The sequence below is a fragment of the Canis lupus genome, chromosome 18, assembly GCF_048164855.1.
Source record: "Canis lupus baileyi chromosome 18, mCanLup2.hap1, whole genome shotgun sequence".
Taxonomy (NCBI): Eukaryota; Metazoa; Chordata; class Mammalia; order Carnivora; family Canidae; genus Canis; species Canis lupus.
Genome location: NC_132855.1, coordinates 34,492,638 through 34,520,319, shown reverse-complemented (window position 1 = coordinate 34,520,319; position 27,682 = coordinate 34,492,638). Strand labels below are relative to the sequence as shown.

At 36.2% G+C, this 27,682-nt stretch overlaps 1 protein-coding gene and 1 long non-coding RNA gene across 2 annotated transcripts in view; both read right to left on the bottom strand.

Moving 5' to 3' along the window:
* Positions 1 to 27,682, bottom strand: part of THSD7A (thrombospondin type 1 domain containing 7A) — a 423,389-nt gene that overhangs the window by 193,828 nt on the left and 201,879 nt on the right. The window contains exon 3 of the mRNA XM_072783986.1: positions 1,157 to 1,405. Coding sequence (XP_072640087.1) covers positions 1,157 to 1,405 — 249 coding nt within the window. The remainder of the gene's footprint in view (positions 1 to 1,156; positions 1,406 to 27,682) is intronic.
* On the bottom strand, positions 20,953 to 27,453 carry LOC140608967 (uncharacterized). The gene is made up of 3 exons (XR_012010960.1): positions 23,991 to 27,453; positions 23,136 to 23,248; positions 20,953 to 21,623 (listed from the first exon to the last, which is right to left on the bottom strand). It is a non-coding gene; the product is annotated as an uncharacterized lncRNA (long non-coding RNA).

The following is a 27,682-nucleotide window of genomic DNA, read 5'->3' as shown; positions in this document are numbered from 1 at the left end:
GACAAGCAGAGAAGTTAGGAAGGAAATTCTGTGCAGTTTGCAGTCATTTGTTACATCAGGAGAGAATAGATGATTTCAGAGTGCTGAGTAACTGAAGGTCTCACGTAAATCATCACTATCTTTGCTATCACTTGTTATTATTGTTTGAAGCAGTAGTAGTAGGATCAATTTTCCTCCTCACTGATTTGTGAGGTTTGCATTGTGTGTGTGTTCTTTAAATGTTTGGAATATTCCAGAGAAGCTCTCAGTGAAGCTTCCACCTACCTCGGAGAAACTAAGATTCTCCAAGTTGTTTTATAAATATTCTATATTCAGACTAAGCTGAAATGTATTTATTGCCAAGATAATTCAGAGAAATGTCTTGGAAATATTTTTCTTAAGGATAAAAAGAATTATGGTATGCTGCTGAATGTTTCACAATCATTATTATTTCACCTGAATTCAACAAACATTAATTAGGCACTTACTGTGTGCTGGGCCCTGTAATGTACACTGGTGACAAACAAAGCCAAACAAGGTAAATAATCCTGTCCTCAAATAGCTTAAAGTCTCATTCTTTTGGTGTAGTATCTTACCCTCTTCAACAGGATTTGTTATCTATAGCATTGAATTTTAATAGGCCTTGCTTCATAAGCAACAGGAACCTGTCCTCTGAAAGTTTATTTTATGTTATAGAATGGGGATTGACAAACTAAGACCCAAGAACCAAATCCAACCTGTCCACTGTTTCTATAAATAATGGTTTATTGGAACATAGCCACTTATTTGTTTATATTTGATCTCCCCTCCAATGGTACTGTTGAGTCATTGCCACAGAGATACATGTGGCCCATAAAGCCTAATATACCATTTTCCCCTTTACAGAAGAAATCTATCAATCTGTATTACAGAAAATATATGAGAATTGCTGCTAAAATTCTAGACTTCATGGAGATTTGAAAATATAGCTTGCTAAAGACACATTTATTCTGTAAAAGCAGAATTTTTTAAAGACAGTGTTTGTAAAATGGTATTTTATTTTTTCCCCACTTAGAATTTGTAAAAATCACTATTTCTCAACATACTATTCAGTTAAAGTCAAATGGGTAAGTGAATCTGGGGAGACACGTAATCTGGGGAAACTTCATAGAAGGAACTACAGTCCCTAATTACTCACGTGGCACAGGGGGCAACTGCATCTCCTTGAGACACACAGGGTTCTTTTTCTTCAAGTTCTGGACACTCTTTCTCGCTGCCAATAGGAAACTGCCTAATGATCCGCGTCCTGACGCGAGTGCCTCTGGGGGATGTCATGTCATGGCATGTTTTTGAGCAGGGACTCCATTCTGACCACTCTGACACCTGGCATTCTTTGGTGATCACACAGGACTGGAAGGCCATTGGCAGCTTCTCTTGCTGGCAAAAGCTGCAAAAGAACATTGGTATTCTCATCACAGACTAATAAGCAGTTATGAACTTTGTCTTCTACACTCTAGAGTAAAATAAGCTTGGACATTTTTATTTCTACTTGGAGGTACAATTCCAATTTCATTGAAAATATATCAACATTTATGATGTGTAAAAGCAGTTAGACTCAAAGCTAACATTTGCATTTCCTCCTATTTTCTAAGAGTTGTTAAACTATTCATAGGAAATAGAAAATAAAGGGACTAAACAAAATTAACTGGAACTAAAGTTCACCATATTGTTCACTTCACTCATTCCAGACTTGTTTTAATTTAGAAGATGTGAAACCAAGAGCTGTTAACATATAATTTTCATTGTTGAGTGATTTAAACAAACATGCCTGGCTAACTTAATACAATACTGTTTTAGATAGAAAATATAAATAAATACAAATTTAACGTTATTTTTAACATCATGTGAAGATTTAGCTGCCACTTACAATGATAATGTATGCTTATTCAAATAGATCAACTTTTCTAGTTCACACTTTAATATACAACATACATATGGGTATCTTAAATATATCATAAACATTAGAAATAGAAGTCTATTTATGTATTAAAGAATACTCTCTAAATAGATCTCCCATATTTACTTATGAGTAAAGTATTTATGTTCAAACTTTTCTTTCTCTACTCCTACTTGCGTTAGAGGGATGTTGGAATCTAAGTTGAAACGTATACACATGAAGATGATGTTATGAATGCCAATGACTACAGGCATATGCACTTTGAGTGGTTTTCCTGGAATTGGATGGCCTTGAGCTGATTCTTAGTTGAACTCTTGCCCATTCTCAATAACCAATAGTGCATGTTTACAAGACACAGGCAGCCTGTCGCCATGATGGAGCCATCTGTTCTAGTGGGAGAATGCACTGATAATCCTGTCTTGTGATTCAGGTGCTATATTTAACTATGGTAATTAACCATACCGAGAGGCAGGTCCATTCTAATGCAACAACTCACATTCAATCTTCTTAATTCTACTGGCATGTGTACGAAAATTGCATTCCTAGGAGACAATTAGGGCTCAAAGCATCAAAGTCAATTTGTCTGAGTTGAGACGTCTGGGAAGAAGAATCATCCGAGAATAGTGGTAAAAGGGCCTTGTGAGTCAGCTCTGTTTTTCTTATAACAACAGAGAGAATCAAAATCCAATTTTTACTCAAATAGCATGTATGGAGTATTAATAATACATTAGGTACAATACTAATTACAGAGCAAAACTTCCTTTGTAATGAGTAAGTTTGCACTTTTACACTTATGAGTTCATTCACAAAAATCAGGCAAGATATGGCTAAATCATTACCTCTATAATACCTCTCTTTACACAATTCTCCATATTTAATTTCCCCTTAGATAATTTCTTATCTTTCATGAGATTGTCTTCATATAAACAGGCATATGTTATCCACCATATAATACTTCCTAAGTTCATGTTTCCATGTTCCAGGCAGAGGCATTAACCATTCCTTTCAATCTTTTGCAGAGAATTTGACCTTCGCTTAACCACCTCTAGTTAATTACCCTGGTAATCTGATAAAAGTTGAGAAGTCAACTATGCTACTACACTGTATTATTTTTGACAAAATGACCCCTTGGGATAAATTCCACCTGCAGTGGGGAAACTACAAATATCTGGTAGATGGCCACAGTTTTGGGCTTCCATGAATGTGGCAACTCTTAGGACAGGGCTTGTTTTTATAGGGACCTTGCAAGCTATGACAATGAGGTTGCCTCAAGAGATCCCAGATGGGACTTTTAAGCCAGGGCAGCTCTTAGGTCTGTCTGATATAGAACTTTTCTTCCATTTGGGTTGTGCTGCATGGATTTCTATGAGGATTCCCACCAGATGAGGAATGTCTGATGCTAGGATCAGGTCAAGCTTCAATTCTATATCCTTCTAAGCAGACCTGACGCCAAATGTGGCCTCTGGTAGTCATGTGGGTCTTGTGTATGTGTAACCTAAGTTTTAAACTTCATTTGAGACTCCCAACAATCCTCTATGGACATACCATTATTATTTCCATTTTATAGGGAAGGAGTCTTCAAAAGGTTAGGGAACATGGTCAAGATCATATAGCTAGTAAGTAGGAGATTAGAATTTTAACTTGGATTTTTAAAAATCAGAGCCCATTTTCTCAACCATTCTTCCCTACTTCTCACAATTTAAGCTATAAATCTTGGTTTGTTAGAGCAAATGCTGTAGCTGAGGCCAATGCCAAAGTTACTTGCTGATTGTCAATCAGCTAAGTATTGCTATTTCACTGCTCCAGGATTTGTACTATCCATGTACTTTGTAAATGTGCTGCTTGTTCTAAGGAAGAATTAGTAATTATGGAAAAATCAAAACAAATATATTTCCTTGATAAATTTTAATTTTCAGGACAGGTCCTACATATGAGAAATTAGAACAGACACAAAATAGCATTAAGTTACATATATTAATATGTGACATATATATTATTCACCCATCAATCTATTGTCTTTCCTGTAATTTTCCAATACCCCAATTATTTCAACAAATTGTATTAATTCTACTTAATATTGGGATTTGGATGTACAAAGTCAAGATTAATTACGTTGCAAGCATATACTTCTGCTTGGGGAGGCACGGAAGATTATATGAAGTAGTAGGTCAATATGGTGAGTTTTAAACAATGCATATTATTTAATTTAATGCAAAAAACCTGTTAATTATTAGGAATTTTCAGATTAAGAGAAAGAATTTGTGGAAGTATGAAATAAAAGAGCAACTGGTTGATGGGGAAAACAGATTTTTTTCTTTGGCCTCAATGTAAGGAGCTTGTGTTGTATGGTAGAAATAGGAGTGGAACTGAAAAGTAGGTCAGATCAAGGGCAGTTAGGTCTATCCAGAAAAGCACTTCCTGTAGATGAGAGCACCACTGAAAATTGTGCAGCAAAAAGGAGATGGTATTTGTATTTTGTATACATTTTAATGGTGAGGTAGAGGGTGGAATATCAGGACACAAGATTGGAGATGAAGGCTACGATGATGATTATGATGATGTCACTGACATAATGCACATATCAATAAATACAAACATGTATTGAGTGCTTACTATGGACAGGTAATGCTTAAGCTGAGAGGTATGATCATGAATATGAGATTTACCATTATTGAATGTCTACTATAAGAGATGCCCTGTGTTGAGTTTTACCTAGAATATCTAATTGTAATCCTTATAACTACTCTGTAAGGTAGAAAGCCATCTGTTTAAGATAAGGAAATACAATCTAAATGTCTCCCCTAAATCCAGCAAATAACGAACAACGATTCCAACTAAATCTTTCTGCTTATGAGGCTTATGAAGGTGCCAACCAAAGTGATAGCAATAGAAATTAAAAGGAGTTACCAACTGTAAGAAAAAAGGAGTTAGAATCCATGCAACCTGATGGATATTTGAAAGGGTGAAAAGAAGAGGAAACATTAAATAACTTGGAGGTTTTTAACTTTAGCAATCTCATGAGCAGCACTGTATTTTTTTTGAATGGGGAGCATGGAATGAGAAGCAAGTTTCTGGCAGTGGATAAATCAGTTTAACATTAATGTCTTGATTTGATATGGACATATCCAAGATATATCCAACCGGCTAACGTTCAGTAGGCAGATCCAGAAACAAAGGTTGGGATTAGTTGAAAGTTCTGAATGGCTTATATACTTGTAATAATCATGAGCACATCAGAGTTGAAGGTCAAGGCAATAGGAGTATCTGAAGACTCACACACTGCGGTACATTTTAGGCCTTGGTATGCCCATTTTGTGATTGTTGGTGAGATTAAATAGGGTCACAGAATGATCCATGGTTACTAAATTATTCAGCTGCCATTTGTACTAGTCTTTCCTTTATTCTGGCCATGCAAAAAGTTGACCCTAAGAGCTTAGAGGAACTATACATCCTGGTTCATTAAGGTTTTCATGAGAACGTCCCTTCTCAGAAAGTCAGAGGCTATGCCTCTGCAAGGGTGGTCTGAGAGAAGATGTGATGGTCACTGTGACATTTTCCTTTTCCTTTACATGCTATGTTCAGGATAGCCTGGATGGTCAAGACTTAATGGAACAAAAGCTGGGCTTTGAGACAGAAGCAGATGTTAGTTAACATACCTTACATCAGACAGAAACAAACATATTGAATGCTTACTATGGACAGGCAATAAACCAGATAAATACTGAGGAAAAAAAAGAAATAGTGGAAAGTAGAGTTCGGTACCTGTCTTGAAGAAACTTTACAAGAGATGATAGAGCACAGATATTTTTGACAGTTACTTTTAAGCTGCAATGAGCCACATCTTTGACATTTTAATTTCAGGTCAGGGTTAAAACTGATAAATTGTAAATTTCAGTTTTGGTAATTCAAGTTATTCAAGTTCACAAAAATAGAATGCAATTGAATTCAAATCCTTTTTTCCCAAAATTATTTCTGTAGTCCAATCATAACATCCGGGGCACTTAGGTGGCTCAGTGGTTGAGCACCTACCTTCAGCTGAGGTTGTGATCCCAGAGTCCTGGGATAGAGTCCTGCATCAGGTTCCCCGTGGGGAGCCTGCTTCTCCCTCTGCCTATGTCTCTGCCTCCCTCTCTGTGTCTCTCATAAATAAATAAATAAAATCTTAAAAAAAAACTTAATAGTCATAACATCCATGGAAACATACCTTCTTTCTAAAGGTAGTCTAATCTGTCTCCTAAAATACCATTATCATTCTTTAGCTTCTTAAAGAGAAACTTCTAACTAACCCCATTTCCTCAGGATTTAACCTCAACTTTCTTTTCTGGTATCCAAAGCTCTCTGTTATCTGTCACTGCGCCAATGCCCTCCCTCAGATTGTCACTCAGCCAGTAGCGTGGAGCCCTGCCCACTCTTCTCACTGAATTCACAAATGAGTAGTCCCATTCTTCTACCCACTTCTGTCTACACTGATTCTACAGGACTGCCACATGGAACTCCATCTGCCATCTTCTTTGCTTCTCTGAAGCAAGCTCTCTCCACATTCAGGTAGCATGTCTATAATGCTCAGGAAAAGTCTCCAAATGTGGCCTGAAGCACTCTGCCACAAAAAATACCAGGTGAAAATAGTTCCTCTTCATGGGAAGCAAATAAAATTATAGACTGAAGATCCGGCATCATAAGCTATTAGTAAAAGATAAGTGTGTTTTAAAATAGATGGGCTGAATGCACTGAGGGGGGCAAAAAAGTGGCACCTGCAAATCCCACTTAAAACCTCTTTGCTTTGAATTCTCCTTTAATCCTCCCCTCTTTTTCTTCTCTCTTGATAAAGACAAACAAAAAACAACTGTTCATAATAAGGCAAAAAACAAAAGAAAAAAGAAAAAAAATTATGGTTGGATGTCATCATGGCACTTTGTTTCTAATCTAGGGGAAGTAATAAATTAGTCAGAGTAGCTTCTCCTTGTCTTGCTGCAGACTAACATCTGTAGTCTAGGCCCCTGGAGATGGAAATTGTTTCTAAGGCTAGAATTTGGCTACTCAAAGTCAGATGTGTGGACCAACCATTGTAACTAACTGGGAGCTTATTAGGCATATAGAATCTCATGTCACTGGGCTGTACTATGGGATCAGAATTAGTATTTTAAAAATGTTCTCAGCTGATCTAGAAGCAGAATAAAGTATGAGAATATTGTTCTCGACGAGCTAACTCCCAACCACTCCAAAAACATGAGCCATCCCATATTTATAGTTGGCAAATAAATCTTTATCAGATTTACCCTTACTTCTTATATAACAGAAACTGAGTAGATCACACAGTAAGATTTATTACCAGATATTAGATGATTTATAAAATAATTGGGTAGGCTAGAGGAAAAGGCATCTAAGCCAAGCTTCCAGGACAACTTCTAACCCTCAGTATCATATCGTCATTTCTCTCATCCTTAAAGCTGCCTTTGTGGCTACAGGAAGCCACTTATCTGGCACAAACTACCCTGTGAAATGGGAACTTCTGTCTTTTCCTGAGAATCTCAACACAGATTCCAGGCCAAGCACTAGCACATTATTGGAATCTAAATCACACACACACATAAAAAATACAGCAATCTAAATCACATCCAGGCTGCAAGCAACTTTGAAAAAATATGATACAGTTTTCGGCCTTACTAGGACAGAAAATCCCACAAAAGCAGTGCTATTCAAAATGTGATCCACAGATGAGGGCAACTGTCTGTTAAGGGTATGCAATGAGCTAAGCACAAGAGTTAAAAGCAGTACCGAGGCATTTTTAAAGCAGTTTGAAGTTTGCAAGACCCAAGCACATGATCTTTGTATGCAATTTGATGAACAGGATATAGGCCAGTTCCGAGGTGTAGATGTAGAATTCCGAGGTGAGATGCATATGGCATGAGCTATATTCTAAATGTATACAATGGGACCGTGTTATTTGATCAGTAAGAAAACAAGCAAACACAAAAATAAAACCAGTAAATGACTTCGGATCCTTTGCTGTAGAGAGCTTGAGAAGCTCTGCACTGGGGGAGTGGGATGGGATGATTGATGACCCAGCCCATCTGTGGTACCCCCTGAATCCAGCTCAATTCCTACTCCACAAGGCCTATAGAATGTGATGAGCACAGGGACTTTTCAGAAACATAAATCACTTTGGCACTTAAGAACATATTATCTGTAAATAAGATTCATGGCAATGTATCTTTTTTAGTTCATGTAGAATTAGTCTATAAGCACTTATAAAATTCTCACTGAATTTTTTAAAAGATTTCATTTATTTATTTGGGAGAGAGAGAGAGCACAGAGTGAGAGAGAGAGCATGAGCAGAGGTGGGGACGGGTAGAGGGAGAGAAAGAAGCAGATTCCATGCTAAACGGGAAGTCTGATGTGGGGAGCTCAATCCCAGGCCTCTGGGATCATGACCTGAGCCAAAGGCAGACATTTAACTGACTGAGCCATCTAGGTGCCCCCAAACTGTAAATTCTTACTGAATTAAAGACCATGTTTTCTTCCTATAAAGATGCAAATGAATTACTATTCATGTTACAGGAGAATTTTCTATATAAAGAATTTTACCCTAAATCTTCTTGTAATATTAACAAGCATCCCCAAATTTTGTAATATGAAAAAATACAATTTGGTGTTCAGAGTAGATCAAAATATCAGTTTGTATAATGGGAAACATATGTGTAGGCTTGAATACTCTGTTCTAACAGCACAGTACATATTTAATTTGATTAGGTTTTATTTTTTTTCCAGGAATGAAATGGTTGTCCCAATGCTGACCAAAAAAAATGTAAGGGCAATGGGACTTAAGCCACTTAAAGAGTTATACTGTAACTCCACAAACTTCCTGAGAAAAAGAGGACATGCTTTCTGAGGTAGATGCATTTCTCACATGCACTAAGATAGCCATCAGCCAACTGACAGTCATACCCATAGTCCCATTTCTTATGCTTACCTATAGACAAATTTAATTTTTTAAAGATTTTATTTATTTATTCATGAGAGACACACAGAGAAAGAGAGAGAGAGAGAGAGAGAGGCAGAGACACAGGTAGAGGGAGAAGCAGGCTCTGTGTAGGGAGCCCGATGGGGGACTCTATCCCAGGTCTCCAGGATCAGGCCCTGGGCTGAAGGCAGAGCTAAACCGCTGAGCCAACCGGGCTGCCACAAATTTAATTTTTAAATTATATTCAGAGATTAATATAAGAACATAATGCTCAGATATATTTATTTTTCCTACTAATCTACCCGTTGCTTTTTCAATAAAAAAAAAAAGCACGGACCAAGAGGATGGCCCCGTTTTTCTGGCTCCCCAGTTTGTAGCAAGACAGAAAATGATGCTGTGGTTCATAATTAAGAGACCCAAGATATTCCTAAGTTGCTCCTTTCAAGTAGCATGACCGGTCAGGTAGACATTACACTGCTTCATAAATTTCCCATATAGTGAAATTACATCTTCCTAAAAGACCTCTAAGGTCTCTTCAATAAAATTGAAGACTCTTAAGTTTTCATAGCCTAGCCAATCTAAATTCTTATTGGCTTGTATTTGCATATTCAATCTTTAAAAATCTCCATCTTTATATTCAAGCTGCATTCCTTTTTTAAACACAAAATTAAATTTCCTGTAATTTACCATTTATTTATCAATTTGAATGAACAGTTTGCAAATTTTCCAAGCTAATTTCATTCTCTAAGTGTGCCCTTTCCTTTACAGAATTCAGCAAGTTAGAAGCAATAATTCTCATGGAAGCAAAATGCATGCACAGTCAAACCACTTTCCTTATAAAGGCAGAGGTCTTTCCCCTTGCTTTGATGTTTGAAAATCTTTTGTTGAGCTGCTGGGGAATGTTGCCAAATGGTGTCACCTGCCAGCTGGAGTGATCATATGCTCCCTATTAAAGCTCAGGGCCATGCTGCTGGTCAGCAGCTGAATGTGAGGCTATCAGCGCAGCACGTATTTAGTAATGGGATAAACTGCTACAGCAATGAGGCCTCCCTGGAAGGGCCAGTACATATATTTTCTATCCTTTCACACAGCGAATGCTTTCATGCAGCTGCTTCCTTATCACTCATGCTGTTCCAGGTGGCGAACCATAGTGCAGCTTCATGGCGCAATCCCACATCCACCCCAAGTGAAAACTTTACATAGCTTTATGAGGCAGGGTAAAAACCATCTACCAGACTTCTCAAATGGTTTTTGTGGCATGATTAATTTTGGCATTCTGTGACATTAAGGAGTTTTTGCCTCTATTTTTAAAATTCACACTAAACAAAAAGAGAAGGAAAACATAACCATGGGGCTATTTAGGTATTATTTTGGGTTCTGTACCTAATTTCGTGGTCTGAAATCGAGAGTTTCCAATGAGTCCCAATGAGCGATTCTCAGACATGAGCAAGGTGTCTGAGAATTCAACTCAATGCTGACATCATGTACCTAGTTCCATCCTATGGAACTGTCCCCAGCAGATACCAGTTCCAAGTCCAAGTCATCATCTGTGTTTCCAACCAATCAGCTATAGACCAGAAGTTCCCCAAACTTTCTTCTTGGGTTTGACAGAACTCAGGAGAAACATTTTATTTCCTAGATTGCCAGTTTATTATAAAAGAACAGAACTCAGGAATAGCCAGATGGAAGAGCTGCAGAGGACAAGGCACAGAAAAAGGGTGTCGAGCTTCCATATCCCTTCTTGGCCCACCACCTTCACCTCACCCAACAGGTCCACAGGCTCACCGACCTGGAAGCTCTGCAAACCCCATCCTTTTGGCTTCATTACACAGGCATGATTTATTAAATCATTGGCCATTGGCAACTCACTTAATGTCATGCGCCTCTGCCTTCCTAGAAGGGTAGGGGGTGGGATTGAAAGTTCAACCCTCTCTAATCACAGGGTGGGCTCCAATGGCCATAAGCCTTCATCTCTAGGTGCTTTCCAAAAGATGTTTCACCTCATTAACATAAAAAGGTACCTTTCTCATTCTGAACATTTATGAAATTCCAAGTGTTTTAGGAGCTGTGAACCAGGAAATGTGGATGAAGATCAAATATATATTTTTCTTATACATCACAATATTGTGTATCAATTATTTAAAAGGATTATCAAGTATCAATTCAAAGGTTAACTGTTATAATTTTATGACAAATGGAAGAGAGAGAAATCATGTCAAATACATCCAAATTAAGGGACAGAAGTTAAAGGCAAGAATGCTTTGGGGAAATGATAATGACTGGAAAAAAATTTTAAGGATTTTATTTATTTGAGAGAGAGAGTGCACACGAATGGGGCAGAAGGATGAAGGGAGAGGGAGAAGCAGACTCCCCACTGAGGAAGGAGCCTAACAACACAGGGCCCCACTCCAGGACCCTGGGATCATGACCTAAGCAGAAGGCAGATGCTTAAGTGTCTGACCCACCCAGGTACCCCTGGAAATTTTTTTATGTTGACTAAAACACTGGATTCCATAAGCATTCACCTAACCTGCCCAATTCTCCATTTCTCCATTGTTTAGTTAATCTACAGGTCCCAGTGATTACTGAAACTAGTATAGCACTTAACCATAAAATGTAATTCAGAATTCATAGAAATGTAAGAAAATCAATGCAATTGTTCTAAAAGATTGCCAACTGTTCCTGCTTCTGATTGCTGATTCTAGGACATTTCCCTGCCCTTTTTCTCTTTTCTCTAAACTTTCACTCTCTTAGATGAACATCCATAACCATGAATTCAACTAAAATAACTGGGGACATATTTCTACTTACCTAGCTCTACTTACCTACTTAGCTAGAATTCAGCTCCCAAACTGAATTCAACATTTCCCCCCCTAACCTGGCTTGCTGCATCTCCCATTCCTTCGGATTCTTCACTGTCCACTCCATTCTTGCCAATTTAGCAACAATTTATCACAAATCCTTATGCAGAGTATCCTTTCAATCATCTCTAGTCTCCCTTTCCACTCATACAGTCCTGAGCCAAGTATTCTTTGTCTTATAACAGGAGTAGGAGGATGAACTGCCATTTTTCTTTAATTTGTCTTCTGTATTCACTGTCCTGCACTGCCCTGCCAGAATGATTTTCCTGACAAATTTGTATTTATTTATCTGATTTATCACCTGTTCAGAATTCACAATCCCTAGAGTTCACTTTATTCAGCTGGAACCCTTCCCCCTCACTCTCAAGGTTCTTCACACCATCCCTATCATCTTCTCAAGGATATGAAAATGTGGGATGCTGATTATATCTGTCCAAACTCTTTACAGCTCCTGTTTCGCTCTCATTTCTTTTAGCTATCTTAATCTTTCAACGACCTGCTCAAGCCCATGACATTTTTATCGAATGCCAAATTTAACAGGGGAAATTTTCAAATATTGAATTTAAATTAGGAAGTGATATGTCCAGAATCGAGGAGACTTATGTTAATAATAATTCCTGTGACAAAGAGAACTGGTCCCTAGAACAGTAGACCATCAGGATTGACAAAGAGGGTGAAATGGTTCAGATCAGGGGCAGAAATCCTGTTTCACACAGAGAAGCATTTCAAAATATTGTCACCCAACGAGTAAAGAGCTGCCTACAGAGAGATGAGGTCTAGATGACTGGAAGCGGGGTCTAGGCGAACATCCATTAGGGTAGGGCACTGTGGCCTTAGGGAGGGAGGTTAAAGGGACTTTAGTGAGAGGTACTCCTAGACCCTCCTCACTCCCAGTTCATCCAGACATTCTTATTTCGTCTATTTTTTTTTTTTAATATTGGAGTGACTGTTAAGTTTTGCTTAATTAGATGTTCTGGTGCCATGTTTTTTTCTCTTTTTCTAGTGAAAGAATACGAGAGAATCAGCCTGGAGAGAGTGGAAAGACCTGCAATACTTGTCCTTCTTTCTAACATGATCTTGAACAAATCAGTGATTCTCTCCGAGTCGCTAAATTAGAGATGGCAGCATTTGGCTTTTCTATTTTACAGCATAGCTGTGAGAATCATGTTAGTAACGGACATGAAAACTACTTGAAAATGCTTAATTCCTACAAATGTTTAGTATGAAGATGATGGCAAAGATGAGGTAAATAAACTCACATATTTGAATCTACCTTCCATACTCACATTCTTCTCTGGAAGCTACCTCAAGTCACCCTAAAACTGTCATCTCTGCTGACACAGAAAGGGACATTTGATGATTTACTGTCTGGTTCATCTCTAAGTTCTGCAAGTATGATACCATTTTCTCCTGTACTGAACTTTAGTCTTCCTCAAATATTGTAGCTTTATTTTTTTATCTGTTTATTTTTGCTTCAATGCTGGAGAAAAATAGTGACATACAATCAATTGATAGACTGCATGATGCAGATAACCAAACAGGAAGAAATCATTGTCAACGCAGTGTGTGTAGGTAGTAACGGGTATTTCGAAAGTGATAAAACTGGAGAAGCTTTACAGTGGAAGATATAAAGAGTTATGGAGAAATAGTACTTTAAAATATCCTCCTCACTACTCAAAAGCTCTTTAATAAATTCTTTAAATATGCAGTCTGTAGGATGAAGAACACAGTTTGCTCAGTTCTTTCTACACCGAGAGAAATGGGAAAGCTAAATCATTTAAAAGAAGATAATTCTATTTGCCATTCTGCAATGCATTCTCAAAAGCTTCCAAAGGCTCAGGGAAAAAACCAAGACATTCAGAAATAGGACTTAAGAATCAACATCTTTAGATAAATTGCAATAAATAGGAAAAATGAAAAGTTATTATAAGTATATAGGAATTCCTGATAGAATATTTGTTCAACTTAATGGAAAAGTGCCTATGGTTGGCTACATTTTTATCTCATCATTTTTTTCATTATGTTCCAATATATATATATATATATATATACATTGTAATCTCAGTTATTTCTCTTTAGTGTTAGAAATCTCTTTTGTTGAATTCAAGTTACATGGAAAAGGATGCTTAAGAGAGATTAACAAAAAGAGGAAGGCAGATTCCCTGTTTAAATATCTATTTGACATGTTATAATACAGAGAGGGCTTCAAGTTGTAAATTGGAGTCTGATCTGGGCTCTAATAACCACAGTGAAAGAATCTCATGTTTCAACTTCAATTGTATATATTTGTCATAACTATGAGAATTTGGAAAGATATTTTTCAGCTAAAATGCAAGTTTTTTTTTTAAATTGCAACTCTATTTTAAGTGTTAGGGATCTAACTAAATCAACATTTAATGTGTAATAAAAGAAATGAATCCAATTTTTATTTTAGAGGAGGAAGGCAATGCATTAACTGTATGCAGATGGCACTTTTAAATATATAGATTTTCATTTTAGGAAGGGAAAACTGACTACAATGTTATTTTATTGTGCTACATATTCTATGATAACTGAATAATAAGGCTATTCTTCAGAGTATATTAATTCTAATATTAATGGATAACTGTGTACTCAGGCAGGAGACCTATTATGTTACTTATAAAAATAATTACTGCACATTAAATGTTTACAAGGTAATAAATATTCATGATCAATTTCATTAATATTAATAATAACCATCATCATTGATTTAATGGTTTGCTAGGCATTATATCTCATTATTCGTTCAGAAAAGCTGTTACACATACTGTATTTGTAATCAAATGCAATAAATTTATAGATTTAATAATGTTACAACATAATTTACTGGACTTTAAACTTCCTGAATCAAAGCAATATATAAAAACACAGGGTGTTGAAGGGGGTAGGCTAATACAGGATGCGTTGCTATGACTGGCCATAAGTTTCATGAAAGTATCATAAAGCACACAAACTTATTTCTGTGTTTAAACCCAAGGTAATATCCCCAGGCGATTCTTCATTTTAAAAAAATTAAGATTTTATTTATTCAATTGACATAGAGAAAGCACAAGTGAGGAGCAGAGGGAAAAGGAGAAGCAGGCTCTCCACTGAGCAGGAGCTGATGAGCATGTGAATCCCAAAAGCATGATCTGAGGTGAAGGCAAACACCCAGGTACCCCTTCTCCAATTTTTACAGGTAAAGTAACTGTGACCCCAAAATGATAATTGCTGAATTTATTGAATTGCTGTTATTGGCCCTCTACTTCTGTAAGTGCCATCATCTTAGAGCCTGCTGAGAAACTAAGTTCTTCATGACAGCACCCCCAGCCCCAAGCTACCATATCCTGAACTGCCTAAGGTAAAGGTACCAGATCCTTGCTGCTGGGGTTCCATGACCCTCCAAATGGCCTACCAAACAGCATCCAAGATGACCCCATGCTGTTCTCCCTCTCCATAGCATGATCTTCACGGAGTCTGTAGGAAGCAATCTTTTGCCATAATTATCTCAGAGAAGTTAGGACCTACCCCATAGCCTTTGAGGACACAGCAGTATTCTGTTGGCATTCCCACTTCAAAGTATCAATCAGCTCAATCTAAATAGATTACCAGACACCAGGAAATGGAGAGGTCTCCAGGAAATGCCTCTTATTAGGTATGAGGTAAAAAGTGTATCTGCTCTTTTCAAAAAAGTCACGTCACAAAAAAATCCTTTCTCAGTACTTTGACGCTTTTCTATATTTGTTACCTGTTTACGAGGATCAAAAATTGTCAACAAGTGTTCACATATTTACTTTTGAATCACATCTCTGTTTTCTAGAGATATACTGCATATTTGCAAACATAAGCATCCTTAATATAAACATATGTTTATATTTATGTAAATACATGTATGCAAATCTGTGATTTAAAGTATCAAAAATGATTTTATTGGGTCATATATTTTGATAGTATTACCAAATCATCCTCCAATATAAAATCTTAATCTATATGCTGATTAGTAGTGTATGAGTCCCATTTAATCATAACCCAAACTTGATGTTATAAAACTTTTATGTACAGTCTTTAAAAAACTGAAAGGGTAATAAGTGATTAACTCACTGTTGTCTTACTTTGTACTTCTCTGAATGAGAATAAACATCTCTGTACAAATTAACTGGCTTCTTACATTTTCTCTTTGCTTTCACATGGTAAGGAGAACAAGACAGTTTCACTATCTTTCTGTAGGGTTGCCATGATTTTTATGCAGGGATTTTGCTAATATGAAAACAACTGCATGTCATTTAAGGGGGTGTGATCATCCTGAGAGACAGAAGCAAATGGCTACAGAGGTGTTTGGTTATTTATTCCTCACCAGCTAGAATGTAGCTTCTGGCTCTAGAGATGTTGAGTAGTGAGCAGTGAGTAGAGGCAGGGGGCCACTGCTGGAGCTGTCCTCTGGTGGGACTGGGTATTTTTCCAGGTGTACTTCTTCCAGCTATATGGCATCCACGCTTGTTTCTCGGGCTCTCCCAGGAATTCTGCACTCTGCCTACTGCCAACAATAAACTCCTTTCTGCTTTAAAACTCCTTTTTGCTGTTTGTTCTTTGTCATCAGTGGATAAGAAAACTGGCCAGTATACTAGTTTTCTAATAAATTCACTTAAGTCTGTAATTACTACTTTAGTCAAATACCACACTGTATATTTTCATATATAGCGTACTCATTCTGTCTTATTTATAAATAGCTGTCAAGTCCTTAGTTCTATCTCCTTTTTAGTCCAAAGGTATATATTTTTCTTTTGGGTATCCTTTAGTTACCAGTTCTAATTGTAATATGTAATTACAGTAAATGTAGTCAGTCGGAAATAAATGGAAGACCACTGATTTAATCCAGATTTGTCTGGTCTCACAGAGTGTATTTTTATCCACCACATTATATAATTTTGAAGTCTGTGATTTTCTCCATTATTTTGATTACTTTAATGGAGGAAGTCCATCTACAAATTAGATAATGTTTATGTTTTCTTCTATTTTCCTTTATTATTTAACATTTAAAAATATCTCACTAGCATTTGTTTTGTTGTACTGTGTACAATAGGGCTCTGAATTTATTTTTAAAAGCATTCTTATATATTCTTATACATTATGTAATATATAAATTACTTATATATTACTTATGTCACAGTAATTTTATTGAATGAAGTTTCCTTTATCCACTGATTGGTGATACTTCCTTTGCAGTACATTAAAATTTTTAAAAAGAAAAAAATAATTAATCCCTTAGTTTTTATGTTTCTCTGTAGTATATAAGCACACTGCTAGCCTCAATTACTTTAGACACATTCGCCACTACTGCCTTCATGAAGTTGTCCCAATTCTCAATTTCTCTGCTTTTAAGAGCAACATGTAATATCACAAAATATGTCTAGAATTCAGATCAGCATGGTGTTCTAATTTCACCTCTCTCTTCCCGCTAAGTTAGATGTACGATAAAATCAGCTCATGAGGACACATGTGGGAATGAACACCAGTAAGCCACATGTCCTATAACAACAATATGGTCTGACAACTGTGATCCAAGGCTATCTCAAGAAGCAGAAGTAAATTTTGGATAGCATTGCTTTATCTCATCCAAGAATGATGTGATATTTAAGAAGCATCATCAAAGTTGAAATTTCAGTCTTCTCACTTTTTCTCACACATTAAAGGGAGTCCAGAAAATGTGGTTTCTATCAGCACTGATGAAGTTGCTCATTCTCTTATTCACTTAAAGCCCAAGGAAGGGCTTACTCTTCAGTTCTTTTAACCTTTCCCTCTTGGTTCCTTGTGAATCCTTGTTCTCTTACTTTGGCCAGCCCTTTGGAGCTCTCCCCAACATTTTGTTTTGCCACAACCCATGGACCCCACAAAAGCCTAGTTCTTTTGTTCTCTAGCTTGCTTTTCTTGAGAGAACACTCTCCTGCAGCTTTTTTCATATTTCCCTCATATAGGGGAAAGAAAGGCAAAGGGGAAAGCATTAAATAGTGAAAGAACAGAAGAAGGCTGTGGATTCTCATAAATTATTGATTTTGATCCTTTAACTCAACCATTAATTTAATTTGTAAAGGTAATTATCATCTTATTCTTCAAGGAGACTCAGGAAAAAGTTGCTGAAATAATAACATAAGCAAGAGTTTTAGAATCTCACAGTGATGGTATATTAGCACTTTGCAAAACAACTATGAGAAATTTATGCAGCTATCTGTAAGCAAGACATTCTATTAGCCCAAGATTTCCTCTAGCTGAGATAAATTTTTTATCTGGTCCATAGTACTTCGATGCCTCTTAAACTGCTTTACAGAACTATTGTTTGGACTCGTGTTCTCAATATTTACCAGCTACTAACAGAAGAAACCAAAGTATGCACAACACACATGCACACACACGTATGAATGCAAGCATGTACACAGACACATTTTTAAGAACAAATCATGTTTCATTTTTTTTCTATTAGCTGTTCAGGTATCTCAATCTAACTTTTGTTTTTAATCACTGTCACCAACTTCCACATGTGATTCTAAAACTTCACCTAATCTCTCCCTTCCCCTCTTCTTTCTCTAATTGCATTAATACATCTATACATCTATATATGTATCGAACATTCATTCACTGGTTTAGCTTTTTTATTGTAAATCACCCCCAAGTCCTTATAGGAAGTAGACTTTATAATCACTAAATATGAATACTAACAGAGACCTGAAATCTATATACAAATTTCTAGGATTTTTATTGTTGACAAATGACACCAATACTTCACACTATTTGGCATTCTACTTATCACAGATTATCAACAATCATCAATTTCTTTGTTGTTACATCAAATACCTTTTGTTGGATGTTAATTTCTGGTCTAATTAGGAAGTGAACTAGGATAAAAGAAAATTAACCACAATGTTTTGTTTCAATGCTTAAATGACTCTTCTTTAAGTAATAGGCTATTTAAGAGATCTAGAGTTAATTGAAAATTGCCATTATCAAGTCTTTCTTCAATTAGTAATCAGAGAGAAAGCACACATATTTCTGTATTTGAAGACCATAGGTCTCACTGCCAGCTCTGAGCTCCAGTGGGATTTGACACATACAAACTCTACTAAGACTTTGTACTTCCTTAAATAGGATTGAATTTGGGTAAATTCCATATCACTCAATGTTCTAAAGCCTCTCATCTTTAATTATTTTTATGATAAATCAATCTTAGTATGAAGCATAGAATGGTTCAAGGTTTTCTAACTATTCACAGAACTGAAGACACTTGAAAACTCAAATACTATATTAATGCTAAGTGACTTGATTTTGATCAGGTATTTTCTTGTGTACTAGTGATTGAAAATAATTACTTTGTAAACTTAAATATATCCCTAAGAACAAAATCTGTATTGATTACTGTCATAGTTGCAACTGCTTAGTTCATCCAACTGAAAATATAATGCAAATGAAATAATTGGCATAAATATTGGAAAAGATAAGAGAGAAATTTCTTTTGTTAAAGCTAAGATTATATAATCTGAAAACTTAAGAGAATTTAATAAAACACTTTGGGAATTAAAAAGAGAATTGGCAATGTGGATGGATGTAAGTTAAATATGTACAAATCAAATAGTTTTACCCTTATAAATGCACCTAGACACAGAAATGTTAAAAAAAATCTATATTAGCAAGAAAAAAAATCACATACAAAATATTTAGGAGCAATTGTAGCAAGAAATATCTAGAATCCATATAAAAATTGCAGTATATTATTTAATAACTTGACACATAAGAGCAGAAGAAGGGATCCCTGGGTGGCCCAGTGGTTTAGCGCCTGCCTTTGGCCCAGGGCGCGATCCTGGAGACACGGGATCGAGTCCCACATCGGGCTCCCGGTGCATGGAGCCTGCTTCTCCCTCTGCCTGTGTCTCTGCCTCTCTCTCTCTCTCTCTATGTCTATTATGAATAAATAAATAAAATCTTTTAAAAAAATAAGATCTGAACAAATAGAAAACTATAATAATTCTTGATAGGATTTCAAAGTTACATTCAAATATGAATTATTCCAGTTAAAATCACATGGTTCATCATAGAATTAGATATAAAGGCCACAGGGTTAAGATAGCTAGAAAATCACAAAAAAAGAAGAGCAGAAGGGGAGTATTTGCTATTTTAAATATAGCAAAATATACATTCATTATAGAAATGTCCATATGGTATCATATAGAAGGAGATATATCAGTCATAGAGAATCCAGAAATGGATTCAAAAAATGTGAGATATTGATAGTTCAGTAAATGAGGAAGATATGACCTATTTAAACAGTACCAGATAGCCAAAGCAAATTAAAAAAAAACTCACAAAATTGAAGCCGTGTCTTACACATTCACAAACTAAAGCCCAAAAGAGAAGATGTAAATTTAAAATTAAAACAACATAATATAGTTTAGAAAGATTTAGAAAACTTAATTTGCAACCTATGACTAGGAAGGCCACCTTAACCTTAAATGAAAATGCACAAGCAGAATAAAAGGCAAACATGTTCAATGTCTTAAAAACTCAAACCTAGCACTAGTCAGTAGACTGATAAATGTGTACAACCTAAAATGGATGTTACAAAGACTGAATTACTGTGACACAAGCTGTTATAAATTGATAAGAGAAACACAAATAGAAGAGAAATGAACATGTACTCTGTTCATTTTATATGTAGATGCATGGCAGCAGAAACTCAAAAATCCATATACAAATGACGAAGTGCTCAAGTTTGTCACCCAGGGAAATGAAAAATCAAGCAACAGTGTCATATAACTTCAGCTTGCATAAGACTAGTAACAAGAGCTTTTTTGTTCAGAGGAACAAGAGAAAAAGTGTACTCTTATTAAACACTGGGTGTTAGCACCTCCTTGGAAAGTATCTAGAAAAATCTTTTAAAATTAAATTTGACCCAGCAATCCCATATCTGGGAATATGTGCTATAAAAGTAAAAATATCAATTCACATAGATATATATATATATATAAGGATATATATATAGTTCTTCATGTAGCTGATTCCTAGTAGTCATAAGCCAGAAATAATTTAATCACCATCAGCAGGGAATTTAAGAATTAAAAAAAATATGGATTAGAGTTATTCCTTATAAATTGGAAGGGTTTCCACAGGGTTTCATTAGCTAAATGAAATATGTACAATATGATCCATTAAAAAAACAATGGACCGAGTAAGCTAGTTGCCTGCATGCATATGTATAATCATTATGTGTAGTCTTATATGATATGGCTTGTTAATATACCTCATGGGTAAAGGAAATGTGCTTGATGTATTAATATGATACAAAAAATGGGGTAGTAAATTTAGGATGCATGATATAATCCAACAGATACATAACATGATGCTCAGCCACCAAGATTATTAATAGTGGTTATTTCAGCGTGGTTGGATTCTTGGTAGATTTTCTTTTTGCTTTATATTTTAACATCGTGCTCTTAGTTTAAAGATATTATTAATTTTATAAACAGTAAAATAAGTCTATTCCCACTGTGTATGAAGAGTAATAAAATATTGTTTATATAATTGTATTATGCAATATTTACAGGTAAACTAGAGGACACAAGACTACAGAAATATGATCAGGAAAATTTAAAAAAATGAAGTGTGGTTTCATTTATTGTTACTGAAATATACTGGATGTTCAAAGCTTTCAGATATCAATTTCAGTGTAATTTTATAATATTGATGACTGCAACAAATACTACAACAAATGGGGGTGCCTCGGTGGCTCAGTCAGTTAAGTGTCTGCCTTCAGCTCAGGTCATGATCCCAGGGTCCCTGCTCAGCAAGGAGCCTGCTGCTCCCTCTCCCTCTGCCTGCTGCTCCCCCTGCTTGTGCGCACTCTCTGTCAAATAAATAAACAAAATCTTTTAAAAAATACTACAACAAACAGTTGAATCATTTATGATCTTTGGCACCATATCTAGTCACAAACAACTGTTTTCAGAGATAAATTTTGATATGATTTATGAGTTTTATCTAAGCTTTTAATTTAAAATAGGCAGCTAAATAAAGGACCATTTCTCCCATTCTTGTACTTTCAAGAAGACAGGTAACATGAAGAAAGACACAGAAATAGCAAGTGATTGAATATGAGTCAGTTCAAATATTTTTGATTTTCTAATTGTATAATTGGTATTTAACTCTGCTGACTTCCTAGAATAATGTGCCTATTTTATAATTATTTTGTTTGTGCCTATATGACATCATTTCCACCTTTGTATAAGTAGAAAATGCTGAATAAATATGTGCCCACCAAGTATTGCTCATCTCTGACCTAGAAAAAGGCTCTAGTCTGGTGCAACCCTTCCTGACAATCCATTATACTCTACTCTTGGGTCTGGAGAGTAAGTTATTAATGGCAAACCAAGGGGTTGACAAACATCTGATGACTTGTGTGATGATTTTTCTTAATAAAAACTAGTCATCTAAATAACTGACAATTTATTCTTACTTTATACCTTTTTCTCCCTCAAATACTCTAAAGTTGTAATTCCAATGGACATTCAACAATCACTTTCTTTTGTTGAGGTATATTCCACTATTAGTTTTTCATTTAGATTTAGCATTTTCTTTAGAAGTCTCAAATATTCTTATCCATCTTGTCATTTAAAAAGTTTCTGGATAAAATTCACCAGAACTTTTTTTTTTTTTAAGCCAGTGGTAGATCAATGGGATTGAGGCTACTGTCCTAGATTAATTTATTTACATATATAAGTACTGTCACACATTTGTGTACAAATGAAATAATAAATATAATATTTATAAAGAGATTACCCATTTAAGACATAACTGAAATCATAACTTTAAAAAGTGATATTGTCAATGTGGTCATTTGTAATAGAAGTGATCAGTGCAAAACGATCAATGGAGTTTCAGGGGTCATATTTACTAGGTGTTAATGACAAAACCCATCTTATCCTTTGGCAGCCATGAAGCCCTGAGCACCTCCTCAAAGTCCCCTCAGGGGATAAGGATCAGAGAGATATTTTCTAGTAGTTCACAGTCCAGTTGACAAAATACATGAATGATAAAACCTATGCTTACCATCGAAGGAAAATTTAGCAAAAGTGAAGCATTTCATTTAGACCCAAGATGATAGAACTAGATCTTTTCCGTTATTACTGTTTGTTCAACTTTTCCATCAGCCATTCTCAGAAAATGTCTCTGGTGAGCAATAAAAACTTACCATTTGATGATGTTCATGGCAACAGAACAGGACTATTGCCCCCACTTTCAACGTAATCTCAGCTCTACCTGTGCCTTTGACTCCCCTGGGCCCCAGGCTGTCAGCTTGATAATGAAAGTAAGTGGTAAAATGAAACTATGCAAAAATATGTCACCAGTGCCCTCTTACCAGGGAACTCCACAAATCACATTAGGAAATGTTTCTTTTCAAATTGATTTATTTCACCGCACTTTGCTTTGGTTGTTCAAATGCAAACGGCTTCAGAAATCATATTTGCAAGTCTAAAATTAAGAGGACACAGCAGAGCATATGCATCATTCATGATGATTTCATAGCGTTCCCTAGCCTGATTTACAGTTGTCAAAATTAACATTACATGACATGATCCATTATGTGTTTTGTTCAACATTATATTATCCAAATAACGACATATTCCTTTCAAACTAATTTCAATTCATTTAAACTCTACCATTTTTTTTTTGTCATTTCTACCCTTTCCTTTCTTTCTGCCAAGGTAGCTTATAAATTTTATATGATTCTATATATGATATCATAATTTCCAATATAATCCTTATTTTCATATTTTTATTTTTTAATCTCAGATTTGGTTTATCTCACTTTCCTTTTTTTTGGTTAATCTCCTTTATTACATAGAAAACCCCACATTTTCCTGAACTAAGTCAGGATTCTGTCATGGAGGAGTGGTTGTAGTCATTAGTCTGTTACAATAAAAGATAAAAAATATAAACAAATTCTCTCTGCATCCACCTTTATTTTGAATGTAGTATCTTACAAGTCAGGAAACAAGGATGGAATAATAAGAAATGCTGGTAATAAATGATTTTGCAATAGAATCTAAGATGCACTAATTCTTTCATCAGGAAAATCTCTATGATGTATTTGAAGATCAATATATTCAATGACATTGGCTGTCACATAATTGTACTAGGTTTACTGAATATCATAAATCATGCAAAAAATATTTTTAAATATCCTTATCAAAATAGTAAACTTTTGGGGTACCTGAGTTGCTGCTCAGTTAAGTATCTGACTTCAGATCTCATCTCAGTTCATGATCTCAGGGTCTTGAGATTGAATCCCAAGTCTGGCTCTGCACTGAGCATGGAGCCTGCTTAAGATTCTCTCTCCTTTTGCCCTTCCCTCACAAGTTACACACACTCTCTGTCTCTCTCAAAAAAAAAAAAAAAGTAAAGTTTTACAGAAATAGAATTTTATTTTGTGCTTAGTAGATTTATCTAAAAATTGTATCCTATTAATGATATTTGGATGCTCCTAGAATTTAAAATACTTTCCTTGGGTAATATGAGTAGAATCCAAGATTCTATGAGCCGAATAGAAAGGCATAATCACAGTGAAATGTATATACTTACAACATAAACACTTATCTTCTTAACTCTAGTGTCATCCTAGTATATGAAAGGTATATAGATGTAAAAAAGGTGCTTATTTTCATTATAAAATCAAATATATGTTGATTTCTTTCCATCTACAGAATGTAACTGCTCTTTTGAAAGAGATTTAAAGAACCCAGTGATAAGATAAAGTTTATGTTCTTGTCTCCTTTTGTTTTCAATGATCTTTACCATCTAATTTTTATTTTATTTAGCTTTTATTTATTTAATCTGAGAGACAGAGAGAGAGGCAAAGACACAGGCAGAGGGAGAAGCAGGCTCCATGCAGGGAGCCCGATGTGGGACTCGATCCTGGGACTCCAGGATCACACCCTGGGCTAAAGGCAAGCGCTAAACCGCTGAGCCACCCAGGGATCCCACCATCTAATTATTTTAAATTTGTTTTTTATTTATTTATTCATGATAGACAGAGAGAGAGAGAGAGAGAGAGAGGCAGAGACACAGGCTGAGGGAGAAGCAGGACAGCAGGATCGCGCCCTAGGGCAAAAGCAGGCGCTAAACCTGAGCCACCCAGGGATCCCCCATCTAATTATTTTAAAAGCACCCTTAACTGTTAATAAAAATTTCTCTTTCAGGAAGATGGTGGAATAGTAAGAGGACCCTAGCCTCACCTCCACCAACAGATATACCTAGATAACACTCTCATCAGTGCAAATAATCCAGAGAATGACCCAAAGACTCACAGAATATGTTCTGCAAATAACTGTAGAGAAGAGGCCACATCAAAAGGGTAGGAAGGGCAGAGACACAGTCAGGAATTAGAGGGCCTCACAGGACTGTCTGCAGAAGCAAGGGATGTAGCTGCTGAGGAGAGGGGAGAGAAGCAGACTCCTACACGGAGGAAGATGAATCCCCATAACATTTGGCTTTGAAAACCAGAGGGCTTCAATTTCATAAGTTTTTATAACAGCATGGCATAAAATTTGGAATTCTAAAAACTCAGCAGGCTCAGAGCTGGGAGATCCTAGAGGGTGAAAAGAATTTGAGTGTCCAATCTTAAAGAGACAGCACAACAAAGAGCCCAGAAGCAGCAGTTTGAAAGGTGCTTGGTGTATATGAGAGGGAGTTATTTATTAATCTCAGAACATGTCCAGAGGAACAGAAATCTCTGGGGAAGTCTTCCAGGAACACAGAAATTGACAAGCACCATTTTCCTCTCTCATCCCCCAGCATAAACACAGGGTTACCTGTGGGACTTGTTACCTAACTTGCTAGCACTGCCACCCCAGCCTGAACTGTGCTTCTGCCAATCCACACACACACCCCATTCCGCAGTTGCAGTGCTGCAGGGCTGCTTCCATAGAGAAGGGGGCAGGCCCAAAGCTTGCTAGCACTGCTGCCCCACCTCACCCTCTGTGCTGTGTTTCAGCAGATCCACCCTTTCCCACATGCTCTTGGCCAGAGTCCATACGGGGTGGTGTCAGAGGCCTGATAGTATGCAAACAGCCCTTACAGTGGCCACACCACTGCCAAAGTGATTTCTGCCCCAGAGAGAAGGAAAGATAATCACACACACACACACACACACACACACACACACACCAGTTACATGGAAGCCTTAGCTGTGGGCCAGTGGCAGATAACTGGGTTCACTACAGGGTACAACACAGAGAAAGCACCATGCAGTTTGGCATTGCTGCATTTCTGGCAAATGCCTGGTCTGACTCAATTCAAGGCCAAGGCATCCCCAGAATGGCCCACTAATACCACAAGAAGAAAACACTGCCCACTACAGGCAAAGAGATCCCTGGCAGATGACTAAACTGAAGAAAAAGGTGGTTCAGACACAACAGCAGGGCATACACATCATATATAGAGCACATCCCTGAAATGCCAGGTCCTGGTGAACATGAGACATGACAGGGCAGGTCACTCCAGGATCTCTTCTCCTTAAGACCATTACTTTCAAGTGCAGGAGATGTAGCTGTCTTTCCTAACAGAGAAACAGACACAGAAAATTAGACAAAATGAGGAGACAGAGGAATATGTTCCCAAATGAAAGGACAAAATCACAGCAAGAGACCTCCTAAGAGAAATAAATGGAGATAAGTAACATGTCTGATAGAGAATTTAAAGTAATGAACATAAACATACTCATTGGACTTGAGAAAAAAATGGAGGATATCTGTGAGATACTTAACAATGAGATAAAAAAAAAAAAAGAACCAGATATGAGGAACACAATAAAGGAAATTAAAATCACACAAGGTGGAATAAATAGCATACTAGATGAAGCAGAAGAACAAATCATCAGCAACCTGGAGGAAAAAGTAATAGAAAGTAATCAAGCTGAGGTGATAAGGAAAAAAAATGTGCAAAATGAGAAGAGACTTCGAGAAATCAACAATACCATCAGGTGAAATAACATTCACATTATAGGGATCCCATAATAAGAAGAGAAAGAAAGGTGGAAGCAAATTTATTTGAAGAAATAATAGCTGACACCTCCCCAAATCTGGGAAAGGAAGCAGAAATGCAGATCCGGGAGGAACAGATATGTCCCAACAAAATCAACCAAGGAAATCCACACCAAGCCACACAGTAATTAAGATGTCAAAGAGCAGCGATCAAGAATTTTTAAAGGAGCAAGAGAAAAGAAAGCAGTTACACATAAGGGAAATCCCATAAGGTTATCAGTTGATTTTTCAGCAAAAACTTTGCAGACCAGAAAGGAGTGGCATGATATATTCAAAATGCTGAAAGGAAAAAAAAAATCTGCAGTCAAAAATATTCTATGCAGTAAGGCTATCAATTAGAATAGGAGAGATAAAGAGTTTCCCAGACAAAGAAAAGTTAAAGGAATTCATGACCACTAAATCTGCCTTACATGTTAAAGGGGACTCTTTGAGTGGAAAGGAAAGACAGAAACAAGAGCAAAAAAAAAAAGATAGGAAGCATAAAAGTAGCAGAAGTAAGTATATCTGTAACTATCAGTCAAGAGACTCACAAAAATAATGTAAATATGACACCATAACCTAAAATGGATAGAGGAGAGAAGAATGGATTCAAACTTAAGTGACCATCAACTTAATATAGACTGTTATATTAATAGTATAGAAGGTATTATATACAAACTGAATGGTAACCACAAATCAAAATACAGTAATATAAAAGCACAATATAAGAAAATAGATCCCAAATATATTACTAAAAAAGCTAACTAGTCATGAAAGAAGAGAGTAAGAGAATAAAGAGAAAAAACTGCAAAAACTACCATAAAACAAGCACAAAATGGCAAAAATACATATCTCTCAATAATTACTTTGAATATAAATGGACTAA